General features: G+C 36.3%; 2 protein-coding genes across 4 annotated transcripts; one reads left to right on the top strand and one right to left on the bottom strand.

Moving 5' to 3' along the window:
* Nucleotides 1–444: 444 nt before the first annotated feature.
* On the bottom strand, nucleotides 445–17,661 carry LOC113731606 (methylmalonate-semialdehyde dehydrogenase [acylating], mitochondrial-like). 3 transcript variants are annotated; one of them, XM_027256975.2, is made up of 21 exons: nucleotides 17,352–17,661; nucleotides 16,252–16,352; nucleotides 15,207–15,753; nucleotides 14,351–14,448; nucleotides 12,818–12,889; nucleotides 12,401–12,562; nucleotides 12,245–12,323; nucleotides 11,653–11,807; nucleotides 11,295–11,358; nucleotides 10,909–10,988; nucleotides 10,514–10,579; nucleotides 5,128–5,178; nucleotides 4,880–5,031; nucleotides 3,302–3,392; nucleotides 2,988–3,068; nucleotides 1,999–2,076; nucleotides 1,851–1,886; nucleotides 1,683–1,726; nucleotides 1,476–1,554; nucleotides 1,048–1,138; nucleotides 445–943 (listed from the first exon to the last, which is right to left on the bottom strand). In XM_027256975.2, the coding sequence occupies exons 3-21, from the start codon at nucleotides 15,748–15,750 to the stop codon at nucleotides 588–590; spliced, it is 2,379 nt and encodes a 792-aa protein (XP_027112776.1). In that variant the 5' UTR covers nucleotides 15,751–15,753; nucleotides 16,252–16,352; nucleotides 17,352–17,661; the 3' UTR covers nucleotides 445–587. The 3 variants fall into 3 exon arrangements, with proteins under 3 accessions (XP_027112776.1, XP_071935672.1, XP_027112775.1); XM_072079571.1 differs by lacking the exon at nucleotides 16,252–16,352 and having other exon boundaries at nucleotides 17,352–17,484; XM_027256974.2 differs by lacking the exons at nucleotides 16,252–16,352; nucleotides 17,352–17,661 and adding an exon at nucleotides 15,906–16,040.
* Nucleotides 5,538–7,128, top strand: LOC113731608 (uncharacterized). The gene is made up of 2 exons (XM_027256976.2): nucleotides 5,538–6,662; nucleotides 6,992–7,128. Exons 1-2 carry the CDS (start codon nucleotides 5,669–5,671, stop codon nucleotides 7,024–7,026), a joined length of 1,029 nt encoding a protein of 342 aa, XP_027112777.1. The 5' UTR covers nucleotides 5,538–5,668; the 3' UTR covers nucleotides 7,027–7,128.
* Nucleotides 17,662–20,516: the final 2,855 nt, after the last annotated feature.

Raw genomic sequence — 20,516 nt, 5'->3', positions numbered from 1 at the left:
TTGTATCAATTTCAAAATTTAAAATGCAAACTGCTATTATTATGAGAAATACAAGTTCAAAGAATGATTTTCAAGAGGAATTATAGAAATTTCTTATATGATGATTTAACATATCATCTTGTAGATTAGGAGACTAAGCACCGTGGAACATACGGATCTAGGGCTAACTGATGTATACTGCGATTCATTAGGCTTGGATTTCCCCTAATTCGGACGTTAGTCTTCTTCTTTTTTCAAATAAAATATTCACTTTTCTCTTCTGAAAATGATGGCAGGAAAAGAACTCAAAAGTTGTCTCAAAACCTCTCCGTTTTGACACCGGTGGAGCCTTGCAGCACGGAACTGTTTCAGACAACGTAAAAATCTCAGGCAACAAGTTACTTGTGCGATTTGGAAAGTGTCCTGTCCAGACTTAAGTTCAAATTTTGAATTTGGAACTAAAGATAAAAGTCAACAGTACCTCAGTTTTTATTTCTTTCCTTTTATTTTAAATCAAGAAAAGGACCTAAATTTAGCAGAAAATATACTTCCACAATTATGAAAATGAAGTACACGCTCAGAATTAGAAATGAAGAACAATGACGGTGCTAAAAATTGAGAGTCCAGTTTAGTCCATTAGATGGTGACACTGTTGGGGAAATTCCGTCACCACTGTTGGGTGTAACATCCTTTGAATGTTTTTCTGGCAGTGATTCCCCATCACTACTCGAAAATTCTCCGTCATTCAACCCCAGAGATGCTCCATCACCATTTGAGAAATCCCTTGAATTGAATCCCAAAGATACTGTATCATTACTTGGAAAATCGGGTGGTTGCATTGTTGGTGTCAACCCTAGGAGATCCTGTGACGGAAATTCTGCAGATGCCCCATCGCCATTAAGAAAATCCTTCCACTGCTGAGTCACAGTTTTGATCTGTGTGTAGAAGTGAACTCCTGCTTTGCCTGTAAGTTGAAAAGGCTTTCTTTACCGGTGGCCCAGAACTAAGACCCTCCAACCTAGCATATAAAAGCTATTATATCAAACTGTGAAAGAAGACATGGTTTACCATAGAAATTCAGATCTCCGGCAAAAGAACCCTTGGACCCAGTGAACGAAACAAATGGCAATGGAGCAGGAACCGCAACATTTATGCCAACCTGAGTCAATTGATGATAACTTAAAATCAACACAAAGAAATTTCCTACCTGAGTCAAGTGATGGTATATGTAAACTTTAAGGGAAAGGAAATTTCACTGATGGCCAGGGATATGCTTTTAGTGTTAAAATTTCGCAACTACTTCAATAATTTGACTTGACTTCAGTTAATTGAGAGTCAAATGTTTTGCAAATTGAAGATAAATTTCCACTTGAGATTGTAATGAAAGAGCAAACTATCTTCACAAATTTGGAGCTTCCTCAGGCCTCAAATTCTACTTATATTTTCAAGCTCCCAGAGTCCCAAGAGTCAACATCTAAAAAGGCAAACACATGTACCTGCCCAGACTCGATTTCAGCCTGGAATTTCCTTGCAGCTGCACCAGATGCAGTAAATATAGAAGCTCCAACGCCATATCTGCTCCAATAAAGAGTCTCAAATAAGACAGGAAGAATGCACTAAGGAACGCAATAGACATATTCGTAGCAAGACCTGAAGAATTGAAACTATTAGTCCAAAAAGAGAAACTATTCAAAAAAAATTACTTATTTCTGTTGATAATGTTAATGGCCTCGTCTAAGCTATTGGCCTGCAGAAAAAAGCCAAGGGAGGGATACAAATGTTAACAGAATTGCATTTTTTGAATAAAACTTTAGCCACAAAAACAAAAATAAAAACTTCAAATAGGAGTATAAGAGCAATGATAGACGAACCTGCATACACAGGAGAACTGGACCAGACACTCCCTCCTGCATAGGCCAAGATAAATTATTAGCTTATTTTTTCTTTCTTTTTCTTTACACTAAAAACAAACAAAGACTGATGGACCAATAAAAGTGGTGGAATCATGCAATATTACACCTTATAGATTTCCATGTCCTCTGTGACATCAAACAAGACTGATGGACCAATAAAATTGCCCAGCTCAAATTGTGGAACCTGTTTGTCATCCATGGAAAAGGTAAAGATAAGTAAACCAACATAGATCTGAAAATAGAGGGGAAGAAAAGAACTGCACAATAAAATGTCTTAACACATAAAAAGTTGGCTTGCTAAAACAAATATTTTCCCCCAATTACCTATCAAATTGAGGCAATAACAACAATAATATTGTCTCGAGGAATGCTAGCCCCAATTTGTATGCTTCTACATATCTAACAATCATGCCTGTTCTTATAAGCTCAGATGTTTTAACTTTCTTCATATTCAGAACACACACACACACCCTGCAAAACTTCATGTAATCAGTTTGCTCTTGATAATTTGATAGAAACTATTGAAGAATTACTGAGCACTATGCTACTCGGATCTTGCTCTTTCATATTGGTTGTTTGAAATTACAGACAAAGGTACAACTGAGACTCTCTATGACGATCTGCATTCCTACATCTCTGGGCAAAATTTCATGTCATTAGTTTGCCTTTTTGAAGAATAAAAGGAAACAATAGAAGCATTATCGAGCACTATATTACTCAGATGCCCTCTTACTCTTTTCATATTGGTTCCTTGAAATTAAGAAAAAGAAAGCTACTGTGCTTCCAAAAGTTAATACCCGTGTTCCATTCGGCAAGGATTTATTCTCCTAATTGACACTTGGTTTCTAAAATGCAGATTCCAGAAACTTGTAGAAGAAAAACATGATACAAAAAGGTAAATTTCTATGCTCGAGAGACACCAGATGAACCACCTATCCTCAAGGTTCAAAGATCCTTGATAAGCAGATGTTCTGTTTATTTTCTAATTCAGATTTTCAATTGGAGACTGTTTTCAGCCTTCAGCATATGCACAGTACATTGTTGTGCAAACATTCTGGTGCTAATCAAGTACATAAGCAAATGATACACACGTACCACAATTTGTCTCCCATCAAGAACTAATCTGGCTCCGTCATCAACACCAGCTTGGATCAATTTGCATATCCGTTCCTTGACCTATAGATATTTGGCAGTTCTTGCAAATAAGCACAACTCAGTCAAAAAGAGTAGATAGCTCAAAGCCCACATAAATGGATTACAGAAAACTTGCTTGTGCCAGGAAAACAGCACATCAATGTGAAGGAAAAGAAAGCCATAAGTCAATTCCAAGTCTTCAATTTAACCCAATTTCTATTTTCTTCAAAATTCATGGAGGAGGAAATTATGCAATGTACAACATATGAGCTCACCGGCTTGCAAATCACTGGGCCAACATCTGCACCAGGTTCAGTTCCTGCATTTACTTTAAGTGCTTTGGCCCTCTCCACCAGTTTGTCTTCCCTGAGAAGTGCCATCACATTGTCCATCATAATTATGCACCAATATCCACCATGAAGATCCTTCCACAGCCATGAAGTTGATTTATTCAACTTTAGAAGCATTAGAAGTCCAAAGAAATTTCAATAGCCATGGAAAGAGTTTGTGCTATGGAGTTACTAAATTACATATACTATACATGTAAGCCAAGTTTTATCCACTGAAAATTCAGCCAACTACAGCGGGTCCCCTCAGGTGGAAAACACGAAAAGCAAGAGCAAACAAAATTCTCTAAGTTCAATAGGCTTTAAATTTTAAGCAACGGCAGAACAAAGATCTTTACTTTAGGAGAACAATGATAACATGTACAAGTTCTAAAAAATTTAAGCAGCAATATAAAATAAAAACAAAAGAACAAGAACAGCGGCATCTCCTGGGATATAGCTCTTTCAAGAATAAACGATACATCAACTGTATCTTCTACAAGTACATGGCCTAAAGGTTTTAATCCATTACTCTTCACCAGACATTTGATTTTAAGTTCAAAAAAGAACACCTTTCGAAGTGCAAATACTAATTGTAGGCTATTCCATTGGTTTTCCACATTTCAGTTCAGGCCAAAGTTGTTACCCAGATCAAATATGTAGATAGTTTTTGGGCAATAGAAGAACTTAAACAGAAACCAAGTAATTTGCCTTCATCTTATCAAACCAGCCAAATGTAATAGAACTAAGTATTTTATACATCTTGAGCACTGTATGCTGCACGGTTGGACCTACATAAAGGAGGATTCATGACTTGTGATGCACTTAGATATTATCTTTTTTAAGTCTTTACCTTCATTGTCTGCATAAGCTAGAAGCATTGCCCAACTAAAAGCTAGTGACAGTGACCTGATAGCCATACCTCACAGCGTACAGTCATCCATTCATGGTCAAAGAAAGGGGGGGGGGTGGGGCTGATTCAAGGTCACTTCAAGGGGACTTACATGAACAATTTCCCAAAAATATGGTTCTACTCAACTTTCAGACTTGTCATGACAAGTGTCAGTCTTAAGTACAAGAATTAAGGTTGTTATTGTATCTTATTTGACCCTCCAAATGAATTGACAGCTCGGCAATTCTAACTTAGGTTCAGCTTATGATCCTCGAATAGAAAAGATATGAGACAGGAAAGCATTCTGCCATTCTTTTACAGATTGAGTTGGACCAAAACCCTCTATACCTGCATAATTCGGTAAAACAGGAGGCTGGATAAGAGCAAGAATATTTTTCTTTGGTACAAGTAGGCAACTGGAGGGAGGAGGCATTTGAAACCCCTATACACAAGCCTGTCAGCCTTCTAACATTCTACCAGCAGTTACTGGGCTAGCCCTAGTGGTTATGAGAGTGGATTTATGATGAACTCCAAATAAGATGCAAAGCCAATTATTTAGATCAGACGGCAATGAGGATGAATCATGTAAACATAAAAATGAACATAGAAGGGAAGAAAGCAAGAGCCAACAATACCATAACTTTGACCCTCCAACAAAAATCACCGTGCTAACTGCCGTACACCTTTGTCCAGCAGCTCCAAAACCAGCAGCAACTAAAGCATTCAGAGTAGCATCCACATTTGCATCAGGCATGACAACTGCAAAATTCTTGGCTCCAATGTTGGCCTATAAAGAATTATCGACTAACCAAAGGATTACAACTTCAACACTTTTCCGCGACTGGAGTAAAACAGTCACTGGCATAAAAAAAGACCCACTTACTTGAATGCGTTTACCACTAGCTGATGCTCTTTCATGAACGTACCTCCCAGCCTTGAAATACAGATACAACAGATAGATCAGGGTAATAATTTAAAACCTCACAGCCACATTCATAGAAAATGGCCATAACTAGGTGTTGAGATCTAGAATATCTTTTTCTATGTATATCCCATGATTTCTGCTATATCCCATGATTTCTGCTCTATTTTAGGATAGAATAATTTACTCCTAATGTATTTTAGGATAGAATAAATTAGCTCCTAATTTTTAGGAAATTACAGATTTCATGGAATTGACAAAAGTCAAATTCCATTTGTATAAATGTTGTACAGAGTCTGGAACAAAAGATATGACAGAACAATTCAGTTCTTCTTTTTGTTCATGGTATCAGAGCTTTTGCTCTTGGGACCTCTTCTTGTCAGCCTTCATTGCTGAGAACTTTCCTTTTTTTCAAGTCTTATTGCCAAGTGCAATTTCCAGCCTTCATTGCTGATTTTTTCCATTAGGCCTTCATTGCCAATTTTTCTTTGAAACCTCCACCATGTCTGAAACTGAAACATCAGAAATCCACTCCAATACCAAATCAGAGGAGACCTCAAATATTCCACAAACAGGGGATTTGCAGAGTATCCAGGCAGCCTACAGGCTCAACGGGAAAAACTATTTGAAGTGGTCACAATTTGTTCAAACATTTCTCAAAGGAAAGGGCAAAATCAGCCACTTGCTTGGAACTGGACCGAAAAAGGGAGATCCTAAATTCGCTGCTTGGGATGAAGAGGATTCTATGGTCATGTCATGGCTGTGGAATTCCATGTTACCTGAAATAAGCGATACTTGCATGTTCCTACCAACAGCTCAAGATATATGGACTACTATTCGACAGACCTATTCAAAGGCAGGAGATGCTGCCCTAATCTATGAGATCAAAACAAAGATCTCAGCCACTAAACAGGGCAACCTTTTTGTTACTCAATATGCCAACCTTCTGCAAAATCTATGGCAGGAACTGGACCAATATCGGTGTGTTCAGATGGTGTGTAGTGAAGATGCAGCCACCTTGAAAAGCTTTATCGAAAAGGATAGAGTTTATGACTTCCTTGCAGGTCTGAATGTGGAATTTGATCAGGTCAGAATCCAGATATTGGGGAAGGAAAGATTATCATCTCTGAATGAGACAATATCATTGATTCGAGCTGAAGAGAACAGGCGAGAAGTCATGTTAGAGCCTAAAACATTAGAAGGCTCTGCAATGATTTCTACAAAGTCAAATAAAGACACAATTTGGTGCACGTACTGCAAAAAATCAAGCCATACGCGAGATGATTGCTTCAAACTCCATGGGAAGGAACAAGTCCTTAGTCGTAAAGGAGGATTCAAAGGGCGAAAAGCCCACTTAACTGCTGGAGAAGACCAAACACAAGAAAAATCCAACCAGGCTGGTATGGGAGAATTCAAGAAAGAAGAAATCGAAAAGCTAAGAAACCTCCTAAATTCCCTTGAAAAGTCCTCTAGTACGTGTTCATTGGCTCAATCAGGTAAGTACCTTAACTCTTATGCTTTAAGTGCCTCAAGCATGTCTTCTCTAGGCTCTTGGGTCATCGACTCAGGAGCTACTGATCATATGACTCACAGCCCAATCAGATTTAGAACATACAACCCATGTCCTGGAAATAGAAAAATTACTGTTGCGGATGGATCTCCTATAACTGTTGCAGGCCAAGGGACAGTAAATCTATCAAATTCTTTGTCCCTAAATAATGTGTTGCATGTCCCAAAATTGTCCTCCAATCTCATATCCATCCATCAAATTACCAAAGATCTGAACTGTAGAGTAATTTTCTATACTACTCACTGTGTTTTTCAGGATTTGGTTACGGGGAGGACGATTGGACTTGCTAAGGTGAATGATGGGCTTTATTACCTTGAGGAGATGAGTGGCAACAAGAAGAACAAAAATCAGTTATCCCTCACCTGCTCCTCAAATAATAAATCTGAAATTTGGCTTCATCATTTCCGTCTTGGTCATCCATCTTTTATTCTACTTAAAAGCATGTTTCCTTCACTTTTCAAGAATGAAGATGTTAGTAGTTTTCATTGTGATACATGTGAAATTGCTAAACATCATAGACTATCATTTCCATTGAGTAATACAAGATCTACGAGACCTTTCTCTTTGATACATACTGATATTTGGGGGCCTTGTAGAATTTCTAGTATTTCTGGAGCAAAATGGTTTGTCACATTCATTGATGATTGTACTAGAACTACTTGGTTATTTCTTATGAAAGAAAAATCAGAAGTAAGCAGTATTTTTCCAATGTTTCATAAAATGATTTGTACACAATTTGGAAGTCTGATTAAAAGAGTAAGATCTGATAATGCAAGAGACTATTTTAATCAAATTCTCTCATCTTTTTTCCAAAAAGAGGGTATAATACATGAGTCATCTTGTGTAGATACACCCCAACAAAATGGGATTGCTGAACGAAAAAATAGACATTTACTCAATGTGACTCGAGCAATTTTGTTTCAACATAAAGTTCCAAAAACTTTTTGGGGGGAGGCTGTTTTAACTGCTGCACATTTGATAAATAGAGTACCTTCAAAAGTACTAAATAATCAAAGTCCCATTGCTGCTCTTTCTGTTTTTTACCCTGATTTTAATGTCTCTTGCACATTGTCACCAAAAGTGTTTGGTTGTATTGCTTTTGTACATGTTCATGCACACCAAAGAGGGAAACTTGATCCAAGAGCTTTAAAATGTATTTTTGTGGGATACTCAAACACAAAGAAAGGATATAAGTGTTATCATCCTCCTTCAAAAAAAATTTTTTACCTCCATGGATGTCACATTTGTTGAAAATGAACCTTATTCTCAAAGTAACAATCCTCATCCCCAGGGGGAGAGTTCTTGGGAAGATAAGGAATTTCTCCTTGATCTTCAAAGTCCTACACTAAACTTAAAGTCTTTCAAGCCTGACCATACACCAAATTCTAAAGGAGAACATACTAGCAGTGAACCTGAACCTGAATTTGAAGTTGAACATGCCAGTAAAGAAATTGAACCTGATCTTGCAGCTGAGGGAAAATCTGGTTTAAATCCAACTACACCACTCAAGGTCTACTCAAGGAAGAAAGTTCATATTTCTGAACCTGTGCAAATCCAAGAATCTGAACCACAATCAGGTACTGAAAATTCTGTTCCTTTGTGTGTTCAATCTGACTCTGCTCCTTGTGAATTTATTGATTTAGACCTGCCTATTGCTGTTCGAAAAGGAACACGAGAATGCACTAAGCACCCAATCTCAAATTTCGTGTCTTTCCATAGACTCTCTCCACAACATAAAACTTTCCTTACCACCATCAACTCCATTTCAATCCCACAAACACTACAAGAGGCACTTAGAAATAAGAACTGGTTACATGCTATGAAAGAGGAAATGAATGCCCTAGAGAGAAATAAGACTTGGGAAATTGTAAACCTGCCCAAAGGAAAGAAAACAGTGGGGTGTAAATGGGTGTTTACTTTGAAATATAGAGCTGATGGTTCATTAGAAAGGCATAAAGCTCGGTTGGTTGCAAAAGGATATACACAGACATATGGGATAGATTACCAAGAGACCTTTGCACCCGTTGCAAAAATGAATACTGTGCGTGTTCTTTTGTCTTTAGCCGCTAACTTTGGTTGGTGTTTACAGCAATTTGATGTTAAGAATGCATTCTTACATGGGGATTTAGAAGAAGAGGTGTACATGGAACCCCCACCGGGTTTCAATGAAATGTTTTTTAAAAAGAAAGTGTGCAGGTTAAAGAAAGCATTATATGGATTAAAACAATCGCCAAGGGCTTGGTTCGGAAGATTTACTAAAGTGATGCTAGCAATGCAATACAAACAAAGTCAAGGAGATCATACTTTGTTCATAAAATATTCAAAAGGAGGTGTTACAGCTCTACTTGTATATGTAGATGACATCATCATTACCGGGGATGATCCAATTGAAAGAGAAACGCTCAAAAAGTGCTTAGCAAAGGAGTTTGAAATTAAAGAACTAGGGAGGCTGAAGTATTTTTTAGGCATTGAGGTGGCATACTCAAGTAAAGGCATCTTTGTTTCCCAACAAAAGTATGTCTTAGACTTGCTTAAAGAAACAGGCAATCTTGGATGCAAGGCAGCAAGTACACCCATTGAGCCTAACTTGAGATTGAATGAAGAGAAGGATGATAGCACAGTAGATAAGGGAAGATATCAGCGGTTGGTTGGGAAACTGATATACTTGTCCCATACAAGGCCGGACATAGCATTTGCTGTAAGTGTAGTAAGCCAATTTATGCATGATCCAAGAGAGAAACACTTGCAGGCTGTCAATAGAATTCTATCCTACCTCAAAGGGACACCAGGTAGAGGAATTTTGTTCAAGAAAAATGAAGGATTGCTCATAGAGGCATATACTGATGCTGATTATGCAGGTTCTGTTGTAGATCGTAGATCAACTTCAGGATATTGTACATTTCTTGGTGGGAACCTAGTGACATGGCGGAGTAAGAAGCAATCGGTTGTTGCAAGATCAAGTGCGGAAGCAGAGTTTAGAGCTATGGCTCATGGAGTTTGTGAATTGCTATGGCTCAAAATAATACTTGATGATCTTAAAATCAAGTGGGAAGGACCTATGAAACTCTATTGCGACAACAAGTCTGCCATCAACATTGCACACAATCCAGTGCAACATGATCGCACAAAGCACATCGAAGTTGATAGACATTTTATTAAAGAAAAGCTGGACAGTGGCATGATTTGCACTCCATATGTAGCATCAAATAATCAATTGGCAGATGTCTTAACTAAGGGAATGCCAACTTCCAACTTTGAAGACATTACATGCAAGATGGGAATGGAAAATATCTATTCACCATCTTGAGGGGGAGTGTTGAGATCTAGAATATCTTTTTCTATGTATATCCCATGATTTCTGCTATATCCCATGATTTCTGCTCTATTTTAGGATAGAATAATTTACTCCTAATGTATTTTAGGATAGAATAAATTAGCTCCTAATTTTTAGGAAATTACAGATTTCATGGAATTGACAAAAGTCAAATTCCATTTGTATAAATGTTGTACAGAGTCTGGAACAAAAGATATGACAGAACAATTCAGTTCTTCTTTTTGTTCACTAGGCAAATAATTCACTAAGCAGCTGAAGGTGAGGAAAACATTGGTAAAAGCAAACCAATGTCATGTAACAGGAATGCAGCCATAGTTGTAGCAGATTAGAATATGTAAAACGGGAAGAATTTTTGAATAAAATCTGAAGCTAAAGAACTTAGTGCAACATTTTTACATCGAATATGGAGGTAGCCATCTAAGAAGTACTGGGAGGAAACTCACGGCATCTGAACCAACAAAAGATACAGCTTTTATATTCTCGTCATCGCAGATGGCATTGACAATATCCTGCACAGAAAGAGAAGTATGATGTATTGCAGAAACATAATGGTCATGAATCATGACTGCAGAAACTATCAACCTGGACATAAGCAAATGGGGCAATGTAAATAAAGTTATGGGGATTGCAGAAAAGGAAAATGGCATAACCACAATAATTCACTTGTAGTAGCTGTAAACAAAAGCATCTTAGATAAAACAAGTGGAATTAGAATACAAAACAGAATATCTCCACTGCTGTGTAAAATAGAAGCAAATAATCTTTTTTGACTCTTTTTAGATTTTGATGAAACCAAGAAACAACCAACACAGCCTGCTAACAAAATAGTCAATCTTACATTTGTGCCATGAACCATATTGAGGACACCATTAGGCAAACCAGCTTCCATTGCTAGTTCGGCAAGTAGCATACAAGCCCCTGCAGTATTGAAAAATGAGAAAATGTAAATTTTATGACCAAGCACAGCTAGAAAAAATCAATAATGCATTCAAACAGGAAAGGGAAATCAGAAAACAGATGTGAAAACAATGCAAATGCAATCAATGAGTATTGGGACAAACACTTCAGAATCAGCTTGAAACTGGAAAGTGGTAGCTAAAATCATATAGGGAGGTCTTTAACAAATGGATCCAGCATTTCCACTTAAAGCTTTAAGTTGTTAGTTATAAAAGGTTTCCTCTATATTGCTGCAGCTATCATGTTTATGCAATAAAACATAATTACCTGGAGCTTTCTCTGATGGTTTCAATATAAAGGTGTTGCCACATGTAACTGCAATTGGAATCATCTGCAGCAAGTTTGAAAACCACAAGAACAGAATCACTGTAAAAGACAGATAATACAAAATCATGGATTAACAATGGAATTGCAATACACTGAAAACAATAGTTGAAGCAGTCAACCAACATACAAACATAGGAAACACTGTCCATCTCAAATAGGCTTTCTCACATTTTTGCAGGATATAGTCAACAGTAAACAACAGAAACAGTCATAAATCCATAGTTCACAAACAATTGAACAGTGTAAGCAAGAAGATGTAGGTTACACAGGCAAAATTCAAGAGACATGAAAAGCTTACCCATAATGGAATCATTGCGGGAAAGTTGTGAGGCGAAATCCCAGCACAAACACCCAGAGGCTCTCTAATACTGTAAGAATCAATCCCGTTAGATATATTAGATGCAAAGTCGCCCATCTGCAGAGTTGCCATTCCACAAGCATGTTCTACCACCTCTACAGAAGAAAATTCAAACTTTATGGTGCAAACAGCTCACCGTTCAAATAAGAATATTGTTTATCTGAACACCAATCTGAAGAAAAACCTTTCAGCTAAAGAAATCCAGCAAATAAAAGTAAATAAAAACTTTCTACCAGTTCCACTTTAACACCTGGTATATATCACAAAAGGTGAATGGAATCAATTATTTTCTATTTTCTTTTGAGAAAAGTTAATGAAGCCAAAAGATAAAACAATATCTTAAATATTAGATATACTGCAAAGAAATCCAACCATCTTTGGAGTGATCTCAATGGTAGAAATTCAAGGTCTACTAAACCCAACTTTCCTTAAATTTATTACCCTAAACAACAGAACTGCATATTCCACTCAAGTCCAACAGTCTCCTGAGTCAAGATCTAAATGAAGAACCAAGGACAGAAAATGCACTTACCAAGCCCACGATCCACATCATTATATGCATCCTTCAACGCCTTTCCCTGCTCGGTCGTAATATTAAGGGCAATCTTCTCCTAAAGGACATACATTCCTCAGTTAGCGAAAAATTATGATGTAACTGATAGTATCCAAAAGAATCAAGCAAACATACGACATCTCTTCGGATGAGTTCTTGAAGCTTGAACATAATGCGTTGACGTGTTGTGACAGGTGTGTTCCGCCACGTGGGAAAAGCTCTTTTTGCTGCGAAAACAGCAGCCTTAAATTCCTCAGCAGTTGTCAAAGGGACTTGTGATACCACTTGCTGTGTTGCCTGTCAACACTTCATAGATAAATAACACTATAAAAAATAAGAAAGGCAACAAACTAACTTGGTAAATATGATAGGTAAAATTCAATTTGAGGCTATCAATTTATTGGGCCAAATGGACAACATCAGCAATCTGCATTAACTGTGTATCTTAGTAAGACAATTTCTAATCCTTTTTCCCCAAGACAAGTACTTTTCTTGATGAATTCGTTGATTAAATCTGAGAGAGAGAGAGAGATTAGAGCTATCTGAACTTACAGGGTTTATAACGTCAACGGATATTGATGATTGAGAGTCAACAAACCTACCACCAATCAGATTAGGTACCCTCTGCAGAACATACCAAGAAACAAGCAATCCATCACAACATATATTTTAACCCCACATCATCCTCTACTTTTTCAAAGTAAAGTATATTACATCGCACAACTTATAAACATCCACTTGCACTTCGACAATTGACAGGCAAAGAAAGAACACTTGCAATTCGATAATTGAGACGCAAAGAATGAACGAACCAAGAAAAGAAGTATATTATTTTTTTGGACTTGGAATCAGCAAATATAACATTTTCAGAGAGTGAAAGTAAGGAGGCTGCAGAACTGATGGAGCAAGAGATCATCTTCCTTCTGTAGGAAAGGTTCATCTTAAAAGATCCATACAACAATATACCATGACTACAGTTAAACGGAACAATCAATTTGATAGTTAGTCCTATTTTGTATCTACAAATTGCTTCATTATGGCATCTGAGAGCGTCCAATTGACTAGTGAAGCTTAATCACGAGTCCAAGCTGACTCACTCAGAAAACAAAGTAGGGGAGAAATAAGTGCTTGCATAACCCAAAACCCAAATTCAGTACACCAAATCACTCCACATGAAACAAATACTCATGCAAGTGTTGATTTTTGTGTAATAATTTTTTAGGCTTTTGAAGTCCTTCATCATATGAAAAAGAGATGGCAAAAAGAAACAAAATGTTAGAGCAATCACAAAGCATCAATGGAAAAATTAGTCAGAGTAAATGAACTACCATATAAAACTATATAGCTGCTTATTATTTAAGAACACAATCAAATTTGGAGGTTGAGTTGGACAGTGTATTCAGACTGTGTTGTAAACTTCATGACGTTTATTCCTACATATACAGTTAGAAAATTATGGTGGGTTGTGGAATGAATTGCCCTACGATCGTACTTTGAACATAAGCGGTTATCAATTTCAAATCTTTCACAACGCAATATACACTTACAAAAGTCATGATGTTCAAAAACTACAGTATTAACAAATATGCACGAAACAATATAGTTCCAAGACATACAAGTTAAAAAGACTCACAAACAGGATATGGGACCATCGGAACAGAAAATCTGGACTTCTAATGTCATTCCTGCATAATTTTTGGAGTCTAAATTTGCAATTGATTGCCTAAGTACATTATTCTTGTGTGACCAGCAAATATGTTCATGTTAATATTGCAAATAACGCTGTGAGACTGTGATTCTTGACAAAATGTTAAATTGGACTAGACATGATCCTGTATTTAGCATAAGCTACGGAAGCAACTTTTTATACCATTCTAGACAAGCATGCAATCCAATGGAACAAATGAATCAGAACTAAACAAACTATCAACTCATTTAGGCCCCAATTAACTCATTGTAACCAACCTTGACAAACAGAACAGTCATAAGCTAAAACTATAACAATTGACACATTTCTCATGCATCCAAAAAGGAAAATCTCAAGGTTGTTGTACAACATTGTTGATTGACTAGTGCAAAGCTTACCGGAGGACATCGTTTCCTCCATGATGGCTCATTAGTTGTTGAAGGCTGAGAGTTACCCTCAACAGATGCTTGAGGTCTTAATGTTTTTAATCTCCTCACTGCAGTATGAAGATAAATAAACCCAAGTTAACTAGGCAGATCTAAGTCAACTAGATTACTCCACATGTCAGCCACATCTTGCAATAAAACAAGGGCAACTAACCAAGAAAGGTTTGATATTCTCAACAAAAATCTACAATTGCAGAGCTCAGGATCTCGCAAAGGAGCTTTGCAGATCAAGACAAACAAATGTGCTCAAGTAGAACTTAACATTCAAATGGGCAGGTATAGTGTACGTAATTATCATTATGAATTTTAAAGGATCAAGCAATCTGAAGAGCTGTAGTTCATTCTGTTCACTTGAGCTCATGAGGCTCCAAACTGAAAGGTATGCAGCATGATTAAAGCACAAAGTAGACAACTTTAACTATGCAGAAGTAATTCAGCAATACACAGCATCATTGATTTGAGAAGATAACTCCCTGGACATACATCTTCAGTCTACACCCTATAACTCTAGGTTGTTGACTCGATGATTACTACACACATATACATATGATACTCTTTGCTTTTCCCACCCAAATAAACTTTCAAGTAAACAAGACATATAGCAGTTTGACCAGAGAGATATCAAACTAATTTCTACTGTAAGCAACAAGTATACAGGTAAGAAAATTACCATGTAACAAAAATGCGAGGGGCGGAGAGAGAGAGAGGAGCACTCGGTGTAATGATCAGTACAACATCCAGAATGAAAAAGAAAATAAAAGAGTCCTAAACGTGAGAAATCGCAAAAGGGTTTGACAAGAGGCTCAACCTGTAAGATTTCCTTGTCGCAGCTTGGCTTTGACATTGTAAACATGCTTTGGTGTTGACAAAAGCTCTGGATTGCTTTGTCTTAGTCTCTTTAAAATTTGGCGTGGTTTCAGACCAGCTTCTGTCATCTCCTTAATTAGCATGACTTCTTTTTCTGTGAAGCGACGAGCAGAGGGATGCTCAGATATGTCCTTGAGGGCTTCATGGTTGTGAGAACCATTCTTAACGGTGAGTACCCATAAGCCATCTTCTTTCTTACCCACAAGTTCGAACGGACAGTTTGTGAGCCGTGAACCAGTTTTTCTTTTGCGAGCAAGTTCACCAGAGGACTCATCAACAGGTTTACGTCTGTTTCTATAAACACCTCCTCTGTCACATCCAAGCACTACCACTTTGTCCTTCTTAGACTGTTTGATAGTAACAACATATCCCTGGGACAAAGCAAACTCCCCAACATGTTGAATAAGTTCTTCACGATCAATGAAGCTCCCGGGTGGAGGTGGAAGCATCTCGAGGGTATCATTTAACTCCATGTAACTAGTCATGACCTATCATTGAAAACAAAAACAAGTTGTAAGTAAAACTGAGACAAGTCATCCAGCAAACTTCAGCATCTGAATATTATAATGCTCTGCCTACTCCCCGTAAAGTATAACAAGGTAACAAATACTCAGAATTCGGAAATGAAGATAATACACACCATTCTCCAATGTAAAATTTTGACTAGCTGAAACCAGAATTATTGCTTGCCCCTTCCCCAATTTTTACATAAACAGTAAAAGGTCCAGAGCAACTAATTAGTCAGAAGACATCCAGCTGGTGAACCAAGAGCAGGGAAAGATGGGTTAATGCAGTGGAAGTGCTGGAGAGAGCCCAAGTTTCCCCTTGTTCGATGTGAATGGCATCTTCAAATAAGAGTCAAACTTTGGTTCTTTATTCCTCTCACTGTTCTTTTATCTCATACCCATGGTTAGATAATAAAAATTTTAAAAAAAAAATTAGATCAGCAAACTCCAAGAAGCTCAAGGATTCATTCGTCAAGTTACCTGATACAGCCTCAAACTTCTGTCAGCTTAAAGCCAGTTCTAACTTATGAATCTTCTCCATTATTTCTTCAAACCAATTTGAGCTTTACAGGCTGCCATCACTATCAAAGAAACAAAGTCTGGAATCAATCAAGCATAGCACTAACTTCAAAGGTCACTTGTTGATTGGTGAAAATGAAAGGAAAAGGAAAGGGAAAAAAAAGATAACAATTTGTCCGAGTAAATTATCTTTCCAATTAAAACCCCCATTTTCTGTTAATCTGACAACAGGGATGAATATGAAGGAGGGAAAAAAAAAAAAAAAGCAATCCATATGAGCTGTTTGCAGTTACTACGACCCTGGCAGAGATTCAAGCATACACTTTAACCTTATGCGTCAATTTACTTGGAAGAGAAGTATATGCATTTTCCCCTTTTGTCTCATTCCTGAACCACGTCTACCATGCACAATTGATTACTTTTCCTGTAATGAACATATTTTTCTGCCTATTTAAAATGGAAAGAATAAGAAAAACAGACAGGCACGGAACAAACGCACACTTCATGCAATCCGTCCTACCTAAGCCAGAGACCACACTCCTATCTGCCGCCAAATGTCAACATTTTCATTAAGAGAGAAATATTTTTTTTTAATATATATGGGATAACAATTCCAATTCTCTAAACGAACCAAAAAACAGCCTAAGTTCCTGTTACAGTGTCAATGAAACTACTGGGAGCTCCATAACTAAAATGAAACCTAAGAGAAGCTGATAATGCTAAAAGTATAACAGTAAGCAGATAAATAAATAATAAGCCCAAAAGCAAAACGAACAAGTATCTGCAAAAACAACATCAGAACCCTAAAAATGTAAAAACATAAAATTTCTTTTCACAAAAAACTTCGATTTTCTCAAACCTGAAAAAGCCAGTACTATCTATATTCAAAATTGCACAACCGCAACTTTAAACTCAAAAGTCCACAAATTTTGGCGGAAAATTCAAGGCTTTACAGGAAAAAAAAATTCACCACATTTCAATTAAATTTTCGAAATAAAATTTCCTTTGATCATTAAACAACTTCGAAAAATCAGTTTAAAAGATAGGGAACTGCACTTTACCGGCGACGGCAACACGGCCGTGATGAGACGGTGACGACTGACGGCTTTAAGTCTGTTTAATTGTATTTGCTACTGCCTAGTGGTGGCTGTAATGGGAATGAATGTATATGCATTTCTGTTCCTCTGCTTCAATTGTTCGAGTATTGGAATAAATCAGAGTGCTGCTTTTATTTGTATCTTCTTTTTTCCCGTTTTCGATTTTGTGTCGCGGAGCGCGATGTCTAAATTGTGCCTGTATGAAAGCGGAAAAAATGTGTAATGATGAGATATCGCGCGTTCCACAAAAACGACAGAATTGAGATTTGAGACTAGCGCCGTTAAAACTTAAAAGCACACTAATAGCTAGTTTGGGACGGAAAAGAAAAGAAAAGAAATATCTCTTCACGTTGTCGTTTGGGGGTTTTTGGAGAGAAAATTTTCTTTTATTTGGGAGTAAAGAGAAGTCAAAGTAAAAGATTCTATTTTACATTAGTACCTTTAAAGTTTGAAATTCACATAATGTAAGAAAATAGTATATATTATATTACAATCTTTATAAGGATAAAATTGATATATTAAAATATTTACTTACTTTCCTTTCTCACGCTTTCCGGGCTGACTGATTTTCGTATGCTGAAAGAACTTAGTCCTTTCTTTTCTCATCAAATCCGTCCTCCCGTGTGTATACAGTAACGATTGTTGGTTAAATTACCCAATTGGGTCTCTAACTATTTTGCTTTTGTCACCCAACTTTAATTTGGACCCCATATCGTCCCTTTAACTTTTACCATGAGTCATTTTGGTCCCCCAATTTAATTTGGACAATGTCATTCTTTAACTTTTATCACTGAACTAATTTGATCCTCCAACCTTTTTGTATTAACTAACTTATGAGGGACAAAGTTGTTCATTCATATTTTTATATAGTTACCAAAAAGAAAGCTCAAGAACTTACAAAATATAGCTAAGGAGAAAGGGACAAAAAATGCTATAAATATTCCTACCAAATTGCTTACAAAAAATCAAAGTTGATTGCAAAATCTCAACGCCCAATTGGACCACACTATTCTAAAGTAGGATAGCGTAGGATTAGTGTATTTGAATTGCTATTTGACCAAAAAAAAAAAAAAGAGTTTGGCTGCCTTTTTTTAATTATAATCATTTTCCCCCTTATCAATTTGTAGGTTTTTTTTTTTTGGGTTTGAGAACATTATCCCAAATTAAAGTGGAGGGATCAAATTAAAAAAACTGAAGGACGACATTGTCCCAAATCAAGATTGGAGGACCAAAGGTGATTCAATAAAAAGTTAGGGGACTATTTTATTTTTTTCTCCAAAATTATTTGTTGTACACTTGTACTTAGATACTCAAAACAAAATCGAAATATTCGAAGGTGGAAACCCGTGCATTCATCTTCAATGATAATTTTTTCATTGTAAACAATGATAATTACGCACGCTTTAAGTGAAAATTTTGTACTAATAAGAGAACAAAGGATGTGGAAGAAATTTAAAGGATGTGCACGAATATATCATTTCCCTACAAAAAATTACGCATAAAGGAAAACAAAATCTAAACTTTTACCTTTTTTTTGAGAACAATATACAAATGTTTATAATATGAATGTACTACTCTTTTTTTTTTAAATTGAAGATTTTAAATCTAGAACTATGTACTTATAATTCCTTCCACCTAACCCAGCCCTCCCCTCTCTGTACGAAGTTACTATGAAAATCACGTAGTGCTGCACAAACTTTATGCATGATCGTAGTATTATTTTCCTGTGTTGATGAGTGTAGAATCCACACAATTCCCGCTCCACCAAAAGCAGCATCCAGCTTAATTATAAGTTTTACTTCATAACAAAGAAAACAATGAAATGTTAAACGTTTCCGAAATAATTTTCTATTGTCTTAAACATAAGCCAATCAAAAAAGGTTGAATGTTCATAGAAACACACTCAAGTAGTAATTACTCGTAGGGATGACAATGCAGGCACCCGCTCCACGGGGGTTTAATGGGGCGCTTGGGGGGGGGGGGATTTTTTCCCCTTGTTTAGAAATAGGGCGGGAGTACTCCCGCCCCGCTCCTCGCCCAGCCACCCGCTAAAAAAAATAGATATATAAATATATAAATATATATGTATATTATTATATATATAATATTTAATTAATTTCAAACTTATGATAATGATATTATTAGTTATATATATTATATAATGTATATTAGTATATATAATATAACTGATATTATCAATTATACTAACAATTATATATGTCTACTAATAGAAATTATTAATTAGTTATACTAAATTTACTAATGCATTTATACTAAATTCCTAATTACACTTAACACAATAACACTTTTTTCTCAAAAAAAAGCACAAGCACAATAATGAATTAGTGATTGTATTTGTGCCAAAAGTGAAAACTTGACTACCTTAATTGTATTTATTTCATCATGTTAGATTGTATTCAAATAACTTTTGTTTGATTATTTTTATGAATTTAAATTGTGAAATTATAATGAATAATAATTTGGTGATATGTTGATATTTTAGTACTTGATTTTTTGATAAAATTTAACTATTATAAAATTATATAACAAATTTTTATTAATACCGGAGGGAGAAGCGGGGCAGGGGGAATTAGTAGGCAGCGAGGCGGGGTGTTGCCATCCTTAGTTATCGGTTTGTTTGGATTGCTTCATATTTCCTCAATTTTATTTGCTTACATCATCTTTACAATTTTCAATACACCTTTTTATCTTCCCAATATCTTTTTATCTCACATACATCACATCACAAAAAGTGCTACAGTAAAAATATCTCAAATAATCCCAAATAACTTACAATCCAAACAGATTTTCAGATCCACTGAAAGAACCTTTGATGATCAATGTCCTTGCAGAATTTGTACAAGAGGAATTATTTGGGCTCCGGTGGTTAAAATTTAACCAACTGAAATATTTGCTGGTTGCGCGCAAATCTCAAACTCAATCACTCTCTCTCTCTTCTTCTTTTTTTTTTTCATTCCTCCCTCACCTTAATTAAGAATTTAATATCTTTTACGTCTACCAATATAAAAGTGCTTATTTCATATTTTTAGTCGTTTTAGAATTCTCACCAATCAAATTAACCCTGATATGTTTCCCATTTTTCCTCAAAAATTTTATACATTTTTCGTG

This window comes from Coffea arabica, chromosome 2e, assembly GCF_036785885.1.
Source record: "Coffea arabica cultivar ET-39 chromosome 2e, Coffea Arabica ET-39 HiFi, whole genome shotgun sequence".
Classification (NCBI taxonomy): domain Eukaryota; kingdom Viridiplantae; phylum Streptophyta; class Magnoliopsida; order Gentianales; family Rubiaceae; genus Coffea; species Coffea arabica.
The sequence above is the reverse complement of the archived record's forward strand: the minus strand, read 5'-3'. Positions and strand labels throughout refer to the sequence as shown.

Coding starts and splice junctions, on each gene's coding strand:
- LOC113731608 (XM_027256976.2), top strand. CDS start 5,669: ATGTCTGAAACTGAAACATCAGAAATCCACTCCAATACCAAATCAGAG. Junction 6,663..6,991: donor GTGTTCATTGGCTCAATCAG/GTAAGTACCTTA, acceptor TGTGTTTTTCAG/GATTTGGTTACGGGGAGGAC.
- LOC113731606 (XM_027256974.2), bottom strand. Junction 10,580..10,908: donor ATATGGTTCATGGCACAAAT/GTAAGATTGACT, acceptor CTTTCTGTGCAG/GATATTGTCAATGCCATCTG. Junction 1,727..1,850: donor CAGTTCTCCTGTGTATGCAG/GTTCGTCTATCA, acceptor TTTTTTCTGCAG/GCCAATAGCTTAGACGAGGC.